Source organism: Aedes albopictus, chromosome 2, assembly GCF_035046485.1.
Source record: "Aedes albopictus strain Foshan chromosome 2, AalbF5, whole genome shotgun sequence".
Taxonomy (NCBI): domain Eukaryota; kingdom Metazoa; phylum Arthropoda; class Insecta; order Diptera; family Culicidae; genus Aedes; species Aedes albopictus.
Genome location: NC_085137.1, coordinates 95,873,163 through 95,885,894, shown reverse-complemented (window position 1 = coordinate 95,885,894; position 12,732 = coordinate 95,873,163). Strand labels below are relative to the sequence as shown.

Sequence of the window (12,732 nt, the reverse complement as noted above, 5' to 3'; positions counted from 1 at the left end):
AATGGACGTCAAAAATGTAGACCTAAAGACGTTTTACTGCCTAAATCATTTCAAAAAGTTCAACATCATCTCCAATGTATACAAATTTTATAGATGCTGTTTTCAGTGAAGTTCATGAAACCGACTTTTTGAGATGTCTGCGATGATGCCAATTGGCTTCTTTAACGGTGTTGAGATAATTCGATATTCTGAATCTGCATGTCAAACTAAGCCGAAATCCAAATTTTCATGAATTTTGGAGTCCGGGAACCTATTTAAAAATCAATTTGAAGTTTGTATGGGAGCGATTTGTCGAATCACCCCTCGTCGCAGTTTGTACTGGGCGGAGCTGTCAAACAGTTGCCCAGCTGTCAAAAGGTGATTTCAAAAAATCTCTTTGAGATTGATTTTAGGTACCAAAACAGAGTTCTAAAAATCTGAAAAAAATCATAGTGACTCAGAAAAAGGAAAAAATCAACACATTTTTCAAAATTTAAAAACCCAATTTGAAGCGAATAATTATGTTCCAACACTCATTTGTCGGCCTACACTTATGACAGGTAGTGCTGGCTTCTTATCTTTGTTGTTTGTGCATTTTTGTTTTACTAGCGATGGAGTTCCTTAGTCTCATATTGAACGATGTCAAAGCCATATTATGATTACCAATCATAGCCAATTGGGATTTGTTTTCCGGTATTAATAAATATAAGTGATTTTCAACATATTTGATCTGCACTCTCTTTACTTCAATCGTTATTGAACATTCAAAACTCTAAAAGTCGTGAAAAGGGGGGGGGGGGGGGCATGTAAAACATAGAAAAGTATGAACAATAAAAAATATAACACGTGTGTCTGGATGTGGATGAAAAAAATAAGTTCAATATTACAGGCCTTTGTCGTCACTTTATTCTTCTTCTGTAAAAATGATAGCAATCTCTTAGGCTGCAATTCTGATGTATGCATCCTTGAAATTCTCAAGACGTTAATCAAAGAAATGCATAAATTTGCTGTTCGGAACCTTTTAACTGAGAAACAAATCAATGTATAAACAAAGTCTTATTTTTTGGATAACCAAACAGGGTAATACTAATTCACATTTGAATCATTGACTTGGCTTGAGAATCATAAGCTTTACCAGATATATATGGGCTCATGTAGACACATTTGTAAAGGTCATGTTGAGGGTGACGATTTCGATTCCCGATCGGTCCAGGAACTTTTCGTAAAGGGAATCTACGTGCCTGCCACACGAAATACACATCCAAAATGGTCATTGGCATTGGGCGTTCTCGAGTAATAACTGTGGAAGTGCTCCTAGAACACTAATGTGATTTGTTCCAGTTTGGACGTTATGCGAAAAATAAGAAGAAAAAGCTTTGACAGAAACAAACGAAGAACAGTTAGATATAGTGCAAGTGTTGCAAATTACGTTGACCATTTAAGTTACATACAACACATTCTTTCACAGCTCACTATACCAAATAAATCTTCCATGTTTCCTAATCCTTAAGGCCATGCAAATCTTTAAGGCAGTCGGGTTAAAGAGGTTGCAATGTTTATGCCAAAATTCCAAGGTCTTATGGACAATGAATTGTTGGTCCAAGAACGCAGACTTGCATTGAAGGTTTGGTCCCATTACCTTTTTGTGCACCAATAAAATGAAATACTTTCTTTCCAGATAGATCTAGATTCATTAAAACTTTGCAATGAATGTTATATCACATGTACGGCAAAAGCCATTGGTAGAGTTTCGTCTGCCCACATGATTTAAAACTACAGTCGAGATTCCTCATTCACAGTGCCACCCACTTTACTCCCACCTTAATTCCTCAATTGCCTTCCGTAAAGCGGATGGCACCGTGTATGAGAAGTCCAGTCTGTAACTGTGCGCACCTGATGGGGACCATATTTTCCTGTAAGTATTTTTTCGCAATGTTCATTATTTATGCTGTTTGTGTTGCTGCTGTGTCAACAGGTATGAACATACGAGCGTTGTGACACCGCTACCACCGGCTCTTTAAAGTTGTGCGGTGCTGTTCTTGAACACGTCCGATTCGCACGTTTTATTGCTCGTTAATGTACACACTCCCGGTCACTTGTTTGGGACCCCTCAAAAACAAAGTATTTTTTGTAGCACATATCTCCGCAACCACGATGAACCACGAGCTCGCTGCACTTTACGGCGAACCCAGCATCCAGAAGGTGGCCAAAGCCGGAAGGACACGGTGGGCAGGGCATGTTGCAAGAATGCCGGACAACAACCCTGCAAAGTTGGTGTTTGCTAACCATCCGGTTGGTACAAGAAGGCGTGGAGCGCAGAGAGCACGATGGGCGGACCAGGTGGAGCGTGATCTGGCGAGTGTTGGGCGTGACCGAGGTTGGAGAGCTGCAGCTGCAAATCGAGTATTATGGCGGCAAATTGTTGATTCAGTATTATCATGAATTTGATGTTAACTAAATAAATGAATGAATGAAAATGAATGAATGAATCTCCGCAAATATACTTTCAAAACTCAAGGTCTCATTTAAAAAACGGTAAGTCATACAAACTTTGAATATGATTGAGCCAAAATATAGTAGTGTGAATAGTTGATCTAAAGTGCCTTATTGAAATTTAAAGCATAGTCTCTGAAAATTGATTCGATAAAATTTAAGGATGACTGCCTTTTATCAAACATGAGCATGAGCATGAGCATGAACATGAGCATGATTGACCGCCCGCGGTTGCTCCTCTGTTATTGCAAGGACAGCTGCATTTACACAAAGAACCAACAGATAATGCTTGGGACTAGCCTTCTCCTCATTGTGTAAATGCTGGCATCCCAATACTTTTTTAAAAAGCAATACCAGCGCCGGCCGCGTCCGAATGCAGGTCAATTGGGTTGTTTAGATAATATTGCTATTTTCTGTAGCCTAATCGAAAGAGCTCATTTTTCTGAGTATAGACGAGAGCACCGATGAACACTGAGTTCACTGAGCCTGAACATTTTTGACAGCACAGCGGGGTCGACTCTCAACAACTTCTACTCAGAGATGCATCACCAAAATGCGCTGATAATTTTTTTCTTTGATTTCTTACATGAATTTCCATTTAAAGTGATGCATATGCATATAGTTAATGCACTAGCCAATATTTTTGCAACTTAATAGCGAAAATTAGATGCAATAAATTAAACAAATTTTCAGCTGGGTAGAAATTGTTGAGAGTCGACCCCGCTGTGGTGTCAAAATTTGCTGCCCGAGTGAACTTTCAGCGGGCGGTGCACTCGTCTATAAAATAGAGTTAATAAACTATAGAGGACGAATGTCGCTGGCGTCGCTGCCGAAACATCTCTTGCTGGCGGAGATAGGGCGGGCTATAAGTGTCAAAGCGAAAAAGTATGCAGTTTGACAGACAGATACCCGACATGTTTGCGAACGAGAACAAAGGGAACAGCAGCGACATTCGTCCTCTATAGTTTATTAACTCTATTGTCTATAACGTGATTTTATTGGATTTTAATACCTTTGTTTTGATGGTTAAATCAACAACACAAATTTAATTTTCGTGGATAGAATGACAGTTCAATCGATAAAGTGACAGTTCGACCCGAACAGAAAATTTTCCCCATACAAACTTTAAATGCATTTTAAAAATAGTTCCCGGACTCCAAAAATTATGAAATTTTGAATTTCGACTAGTTTACCCCTAAAGAATCCAATTGAGGATAGGGAAGGAAGTGATGACGTGATTCTCGCTTAGGCCAATAACCGAGGAATTCTCTGCGTTACTACGAGTAATCACTAGGAGTTTGGATACGGGAAGGGATGATTTGTTTTGGTAAACAAATTGCTACAATCACCAGACCGATTCTTGTTTTGCTACGAACGATGCACTCGTGAAAAATTCGTCCTCACATACGCGACATAGTGGTTTCGCAGCGCGGTGTCACGAACACTAATGCAAATCTACTGGTTGAAAATATGCCCATTTGATTTTGCTGGGAACAGCTGATCTTTGTTTACTATTTTCAACCAGTAACTCAAGTGGTGTTCGTGTAATGCAGCGTGTACGTACTCGCAACACAACTAAAAGCAGAAACCACTATGTCAGGGAATAATGTCCACCGCACAATCAATTCGAGAAAACAACCCCGCATCTACTGCTAGCTGGCGTCGTACGGCTGATCCCGGATACCACACTCACGCCCCGATCACTGTATTTTAACTACCGGATGGCTTCCAGACATTTCATTTTTTTTATATCAAAAATAGTTTGCGTAAAACAAGGTTCGCGAAAATAAGAAACGGAAGAAACACACACCAACACCCGTGAAATTACGAAACTGTACTCGAAGAAACAGAACACGCGAAATTACGAAACTCGGCTCGAAGAAATCGACGCGGACACCGTGGTCTACCTGCCACTGAATCGTACGGTAATCTTAATCTTCCTAAAAAAGAGATGCTTTACCGTTTTGATCGCTGCTTGTAAATCTGAAATAGAAAATAGTATTAAATGGTGATACGTTCACAATAGTTATATTTATTGTAAATTGTGTTATTTACACATAGGACAAATTTACCTGCATTCCTCTGAAACAAACAGTATATTAGCAGTGAAAAACAAATTACAAAAACAGAATAAAAAACAATTAATAAACAAAAAAACAGTAAAAAAAGTAAACCAAATCTTGATCCTGCATTTAAATTAACCAGACTGGAAAATAGCAAGATTAAAATTTGGTATAGTATGGCAGATCTTACGCCGTAACACACCATTCCAAGGTGATCTACCCACGTTACGGGTTACGGATGACTGCCTTTTATCAAACATAGCGAAAAAATCTAGAAAAAAGTTATTCAATAAATGAACTATTCATGTCATCGGCCATACGTTTAGGGCAACATATCAATATGATCTATGAAAGTCGAAAATTTTGGACCTGTTATGATCAACCAATAAAAGGCTTGGGAACAATGTATATAACGTCTATTTCTAACAAGAGCTAGTACAAGAATGAATCAAATATTTTTCACTTCTTTGATGTTTGGTCTACCAAGGCATACTTGATTGCAAAATTCTACACCTTGGTAGCTCCGCTCGTAAAATATGAAAAAGTGATTTGTTCATATTTCTTTTCTGGACTCATTTCAAAGATTGGGAGCATTCTGCTGAACATATGAAACATGGCTCGTTACACTATCGAAGAATCCTCTTCTCCCCCACATGGAGTAATACTCGCAGGAATCCCGGAAACATTATCTGGAGTAATTCAGTCTCAAGAAAAGTCCCGGGAGAAATCCTAGGAGGTATCACGGTAGGGTTCCCACAAAGAAATCTGGAAGAAATCTCTGGAAAAACCCCGGTAGAATCCCTGATAGGAATCCCGCGACGATTCCCGGGGACACCCTGGCGAATGATAGAATTCCGAATAAAAATCTTGAAGGAATACCGGGAGCAATCTATGAAAGAATCCTGGAGTAATCCCTGAAAGAAACCCAGGATAACCTGATACCTGAGAGGATACCTGAGAGAATCCTGAAAGAATCTCTAATAGAATCCGGGAAGGAATCCTAGGAGAAATCTAGGAAGGAATCCCGGGAGGCATTAAGGACGCAGATGTAAGAATCCAAAGATGGCCATTGTGACAATGGATACCTTGCAATAGATTCCAATTTCGAAAAACACTAATATCTATGTCTTGTTTGCTCGCTCACTTGGAAAGAACAATGAGTTACCTTACCAACCCGCTCCATTTGACGCATTTGTTCTCTCAAACGTGAGGCAAAATGTATGTGAATTTTACGGACTTTTACGGTTATGAAATAATTCCTGGAGTAGTCCCAAAAGGATCTCTCGAGAAATTATTTAAAAAATCTTTGAACGATTTCCCGAACGAATCTAGGAAGAAATCTTGGGCAAAATCCTTAAAAGAAATTCGGGAACAATGAATCCAGGAATCACTGGAAAAATCTCTGAAGGAATCCATAAAAGAAACCAGGAAAACTCCTAGAAAGAATCTCTAAATGAATATCTGAAAGAATACCGGAAGAAACCCAGGAAGAAATCCCTAAAGGAATCCCGGAAGATATCAATGAAGAAATCTCGGGAAAGAACCCTAAAAAAACCCCGAGAAATCTTTGAAGAAGGCCCTGAAACAACCTTAGGAGAATTCCCTGATGGAAACCCAAGAAGAACCTATGAAAGAATCTTCTTCTTCTTTCTTTTTGGGGTAACGTCCTCATTGGGACAGAGCCTGCTTCTCAGCTTATTAACTGTTATTAACTGAGAGCTTCCTCTGTCAATGATAATTTTGCATGCGTATATCGTGTGGCAGGCACGAAGATACTCTATGCCCAAGGAAGTCAAGGAAATTTCCTTTACGAAAAGATCCTGGACCGACCGGGAATCGAACCCGTCCCCCTCAGCATGGTCAGGCTGAACACGCGTGCGTTTACCGCCTCGGTTATATGGGCCCTTCATGAAAGAATCCTGCTCCGCGAATAATTCTTAACAGATGTTTATAACAGGGAATGAAATTATCAGCAAATTGAGACGAAAAACGGCGTTTTTCGAGCAACCGATTTTTTCTGTTTTTACTTTTCCTGTAAGAAATGTTTATCGCGTGTTGCTGTTTGTCCCCGATCAAAGATAGCCGAAAACTGGAAATCGCTCTTTTCATTTTCGCTATCCAACTTTATCGCCTGCAAAGTTATCGCGATAATTATCAGAAGGCAAATAACAAAAATTTGCCGCTAACGGGATTCGAACCTAGACCCTCGACAAAAATGTGTATGAGCGCGCACCATAACCACTCGACCACACAAGTTGCTCGAGAGAGGACAGAAATTTTATACATAAAAGCTACAGCCGGTGACGACGGGCTACGGAAAGGCGAACAAAGAGCAGAAAGCAAACCAGTCAACTTTTCATTGCTGATGATAATCGATTTTCGGCGCTGCGGAACGAGCGAAAACACATTCTCGAGAGAAACCCGGGTCTGAATTTATCGCACGTCTTTTGTCGCCGATAATGCGTGTGGGAGAGTTTTCTACTATCGCGATCGTGATCGATAATTTCATTCCCTGGTTTATAAGGAATCCGAAACATCTGATTCAAAATAATGACGAAAAGTTCAGAGTTTTCGAATTCCTTCGCATATCTTTACTTAACTAAAAAACCGCATAGTCCACTCTGACCGAACGCCGACCTATTCATGAGGTAATCCCAAAAGGAGTCCCTTTGAATATACGAGTAAAGAAATCTCTGGAGAGATTCCTGATAGAATCCTGGATGAACCCCTGAAGGATTTCCAGGAAAAAATCTTTAAAGGAATCTCTAACGGAAATTTCAGAGAAATCAATGAAAAATACCGCAAATAATCAATCCCGGGAGAAATTCCTGCGGAAATCTCGGAAAAAGTATTCCGAGACAAAACCTGAAGTAATCCCGGCAAAACTCCTAAAAGAATTGTAGAAAGAAATCCTGGAAAAATGGTTGACAGAATCTTGATAGAATCCATGAAAGAATCACAGGAGTTATCCCCGATGAAAACCCAAGAAAACTGATGGAATGGAATCTCGTGGAAATCTATGAAGGAATTCCGAAAGAAATCAATTCCTAGTGCCGAAAAATATCATAGAAAGAATCTCTCTCCAAAAGAATCCTGGGATAAATCGCTAACGGTGTTTCAGACAAAAAAAACTGAAGGAATCCCAGGAGAAATCCCTTAAAATTCCCGTAAGAATTCTCGGGGCAAAATCGTGAAATGAATACCAGGTAAAATATCGAAATGGATCCCTGATAGAATCCCGGAAGAAATCAGTGAATGAATTTCAGGGAGGAATCTCTGAAAGAAAATACGCGAGCAATTCCTGATGGAATCCCTGGAGGAATCCTTGAGGGAACCCCAGGTGACATTTGTTAAGAAATCCCGGGTGGAATACCTAAAAAAATTCTATAGAGGAAGGTCTGAAAAAAAAAACACGGGAGAAAGCCCTTTGGAAATACTAAAAGGATCGTCTGAAAGAATCGCGGGTGAAATTCCTGGAGGAATTCTTGAGGATGAATCCTTAATTCTGAGTCAGACACTGTAAGAATGTCTTAGAGAACACACTCATTCCTGAATTGCCTGTTCAGCACTTTTTTGACGAAAATAGAACAGCAGAACTATTTCGGTAGCTTCGGTAATCGATTTTACTGAGGCTCAGTACACCAACTGTCAAAACCGGGTGCAAAAGGTAAACAATGCAGTATAGCTGTATTCAGCTGTTCTATTTTCGTCAAAAATTTACCGAACATGGTATTCCAATGTTCCATGGTGTGAATGCTCTAGAATTGTTAGGAGAAACTTACTATAAATAGGATTCTGAGCGGATATGGATAATGTGGTGACCCCGCAAACGGGTTATGTAAAAAGGCTGAATTACAAAAGGCTGAAATAACAAAAGGCTGAAACACGAAAGGCTGAAATTACATAAGGCTGAATGCATGAAAAGGCTGAAATAACATAAGGCTGAAATGGCGATTCAAACGCACCGGCTAAAGGCTAACCTCAACCGTGTTAACAACGCAAACAAACAGATCACGCCACAGCTGAAAAGCAGGCTCGATCTCAGTCCGGGCGTTATTTAAAAAAAAGGAGGAAGTGCTATAACTAATATATGCATTATCGAATTTTCAGCCTTTTCAATTTCCAGCCTTTTGTAATTTCAGCCTTATGCTACATTTTCTTGATTTCAGCCTTTCGTATTCAGCCTTTTGTGCATTCAGCCTTTTGAAATTCAGCCTTATGTTACAATCCCCCGCAAACTTTTGGTCGAATTCATCAACAGCTAGTTTACTAGGTATGTAGCATTCTTTCTAGATTTTCCGCTAAGTTGGCAAAATTTTGTTTATAAATTTGGCTGATTCGTGTTCAAAGTTTTTTTTTTAATTAGGTATTATCTTTTGAATATAATCGACCGAATATTGGCGGCATTAAAACACCATTTCTCTGACATGAAGATCCCAAGCTTTTGGTCGGGACTGTATACGCGTGTCGTTTATTCACACTACACGACAGGCGCCGCCGTATGCTTTATACCAGGCATTGCAGATGGATGGTGTTACGGTATGTGAAGTAAAGTGAATAAAGTGGGTGGCTGATCAGAGGCCTGGCCGGCCATGGGTCTGGCTCCTCAGATTGCAACTATGAAGGTCAACACTAGTGTGCAAAGTTTTGGAACACGGATAGCTGATGATGCTAATACATACTTAAATTTTTTGAGTAAAAAAATATGATAAGAAACAGGATCACAAGGACCCTGGAGGCGTTTCGAATTTCAAACAAAATTTGTAATTTCGTCTTGATAAACTTTCATTCGAAATTTGTTGATGAGAGTGATTGATGTTTGAAATGAATTGAAACCATTAAGGAGCTGTCAAAGAATTATGTAACGTTTTTAGGGGGAGTGTGCGAAAATTTTCAGTTAGCTTGGCGTAATTTATGGACGTACGGTTGTTGTGGGGTTGTATTCAAACAATGTACATTTTTAGGGAGAAGAAAGAAGGCCAGTTATGCAAATATTTAGCAGTGGCATATGAGAACGACTTCTCTTAATAGGCGGAGGAGGGGTGTAAGGAGCATTTTTAATTCCAGTTTTTCAAAGTCGTCAGTTTCAAACAAGTCTCTCGAATTTTGCAACATAGATACACTGAAATATATTTTGTTGTGCAAATTACCGATTCCATAGTAAAATTACTAACCGTACCTATGATTCTCAACCGACAACAAAATCTGTTAAGTTCACTGAAATATGATTGAAGTAACAATGCATTGCAGTAAATTTGACTAAAAGCGTAGTCGTCTCAACAACAAAACATTGTCATTTTTTCCTGGACACGCATCTTACAACACGGTATGGTTAAAAATACACTGCCCAGCTGTTAAATTTAGATTATTTTTGGTAATGTTAATAGCACTGCTAGTTAAATTGACAGTGTTTTAGTGGAATTAACAGGAAATAGCTGTCGCTTGAGAATCATAGGTACGGTTAGTAATTTGACTATGAAATCGGTAGTTTGTACAACAAAATTTATTTCAGTGTATAAGAAGGGATACTATATAGACCACCTCACGGCGAAATTCTATCTCTTTCGCTCTTTCAGAGAGTTTGAAAACAACAGGACCAGTACCTGTCAAATTTGACAGGTGTTGGTCCTGTTGTTTTATAATTTCCCGTAGGAGCGAAAGAGAGCGATTTCTTGATGACGTCACCGTGCAATGGAGTATAAACAAGTTACCATAACAAGGAAACATTTGAGGTTTTTATGTTTCAGAATAATAGGATATCAGTTTTTAGCTGGCTGAAAACACTTATTTTTTAACAACTTTTTTAGATAACGATATACACACGGAGAAATCAAACTACCTAATTTTTGGGTCGATTTTACTCAAAGCTGAGTATATCGAATAAACTAGTTACCCAAAATTAGGTTATTTCCCTCTTTCCCCCACCGATGTTGTCAAAAACAAACAGAGATGCATCTACCCAATGGGGGTCCTTGAGCCCAATAAGCCAATTTTGATTAAATGTAGGTATACTCAAATTTGGGTTGAATGAGGGGGGAGTCTTGGGTTGAATTTACCTACTCTTAAGTATATTTTTTTGCTGGAGGTAAAGGCAATTAACCTAGTGTGAGTTTAATCGATTTACTCAAATTTGGCTTATTGGGCGGTACTATGGGATTGCGTCAAAAGAACTCAATTTTGGGTAGTTTGGCAGTTCCGTGCACATGTAGCTCTGCTGTGTTCTATCTTAATAAAAATTAATTTGAGATGGATTGCAAACGAACGCTAGGCATAGAAACTTCTAAAACAAATATTGTGGAAATTAAATAAATAAAGAATAATAAATATATCTCAAATGTTGATACTCTTCAGCAGTTTTTTTTCATGTGACATTAGACAGTAACCTAATTTATTTTTAATTAGCAAAGAAATCTTTTTAGATAAATTGTTAATTTTTCGCTCAACTTATGCACACTTTTGCTTTATATCTCGGGTTTCTTGTTTCACTTTTTTTCGTAAACTTGTGTAATGTGGGCAGAGACTAGTACACTACTGTTTGCGGTGGTGCGTGCATGCAAGCAACTACCTAGGTAGGTGGGCGGCATTTCCTCCGCCTTCATAGGTGGTCTATGGCATGTTTATGTTTACCTCTGCTTCGCTTGCTGTCAGCTCGACGGTGAGTCAATTCATTTCCGGTGTATTTCAGCGATTTCCACCTCGCAGGAGGATTTTTTGCGATTAGTGCGACCGGCGATGGCACGGGCAGATATCTGCTGAGAGCTGCGAACAACCGTGAGGTACACCGGGCGGTAGAGGGGCGCCAGGTCGCGGTATTCGTTGTCGCTAACGTTGCATCCGTCGTACACTTCCCCCAGCAGGAATTCCGGTCCTATATAAATTCCACCTTCCACGTGGTCAGTGGCAACGTCTGCAAATAAGATGAAGTAGATAGCAGTGATAGTGAAAGTGTAGAGCGGTATTTGGATTAGAATTTGTGGCGGTTTATCGAAACTATGTTTTCACTGGTTATATTAGCTCCAGGCAATGTATCATAGTCGAATATGTCAACTTACTATAGAAAGTATTTATTTAAAACTCATAATGAAAGAACGCGCCTCTGGAGCTGACCTACTTATAGCTGAAGCTTGTGCTCGGTATGATATTCTGTGTTTATTGCAGTACTCCTGGTTAATAATTCTGCAATATTGTAGCAAATCGTAATCGTACGTTGATGCTTTCTTTGAGGTTTTTCTGAAATGTTAAAACTGCTTCGTCCATTCTCATCCTACTCATGTTTGGCATTACTACTTGTAGCTAACAGAATGCCTACTGTTGATACTGTCTGAGGCTTGTGTTTAGTTTTATGAGTTTGTGGTTTTAAAGTAATACACATTGAAGGTAGCATGTGAGCCTAGACCACAAAGGACGAGAGTATTCGATAATTATAGAATAGGTATATCATTCCAGTAGGTAATCTCCTCATAAGGAAAACTAACATATCGGCACCAACATTTCAAAAGGGCGTAACTGCATTTACAACCAATGCCTTCTCACAAAGCTGTGGAGCGTATCCTATCCCTCTCGAGCAATCCACTAGCACAAATAGAAAGATAAAATCCTCCTCTTTCGATTAATGGATGTGAATTGCATGAGATGAATGAAATACGACCCACAGCTCTGTGAGAAGGCATTGGTTGCAAAAGCAGTTACGCCCTTTTGAAATGTTGGTGCCGATATGGGAAGAAACAAATAGGGGGCATCCATTTAGTTAGTCGTTGTTTTGAAATGCGTCAAGTGCTTCTTGCTATAATTACGACGAGTGTCTACAGGACAATATTCCACACATTTATGGTTATAATGCTACTGCTCGCTGCAACTTTATCCGTTAATCATGCTTTGGGTTTCCCCCGCAATGCAATGATGGTCAGCGATGTGCAACGTGCGTGTGTTTAACTTGTATTTATTCTTACCGTATCCTATGTGCGGTTGCAGATTGCTGTTCGGTATTCGGAATGGTACCGTTCCGATGGTGATGGGGAAATTAATGTGCAAATCATCGCCCGATTTCTCAAATTCCAGGCATGCCTATCAGGGGTGGAAAGCAAATGGGGAAGAATTAGAAGAGAGAGTGGCTTTGAGAGCATGTGGGTGTTGGTATGCGGGTTGTGGCTATCCCTAGTGCTATCATATGTGTTTAAGAATGGTTGAGATGTACAAA

The 12,732-nt window shown here is 39.5% G+C and overlaps 2 protein-coding genes across 9 annotated transcripts in view; one reads left to right on the top strand and one right to left on the bottom strand.

Moving 5' to 3' along the window:
* Positions 1 to 12,732, top strand: part of LOC115254981 (RING finger and CHY zinc finger domain-containing protein 1) — a 102,523-nt gene that overhangs the window by 19,536 nt on the left and 70,255 nt on the right. The window lies entirely within an intron of this gene.
* LOC115254982 (arrestin domain-containing protein 3-like) overlaps positions 2,474 to 12,732 on the bottom strand; it is a 59,378-nt gene continuing 49,119 nt past the window's right edge. For all 7 annotated transcript variants that reach the window (XM_062850079.1, XM_062850082.1, XM_062850084.1 and 4 more), the window contains 2 exons: positions 12,485 to 12,599; positions 2,474 to 11,442 (listed from right to left, as the gene is read on the bottom strand). In XM_062850079.1, the coding sequence (XP_062706063.1) occupies positions 11,201 to 11,442; positions 12,485 to 12,599 (357 nt within the window). In that variant the 3' untranslated portion in view covers positions 2,474 to 11,200. The remainder of the gene's footprint in view (positions 11,443 to 12,484; positions 12,600 to 12,732) is intronic.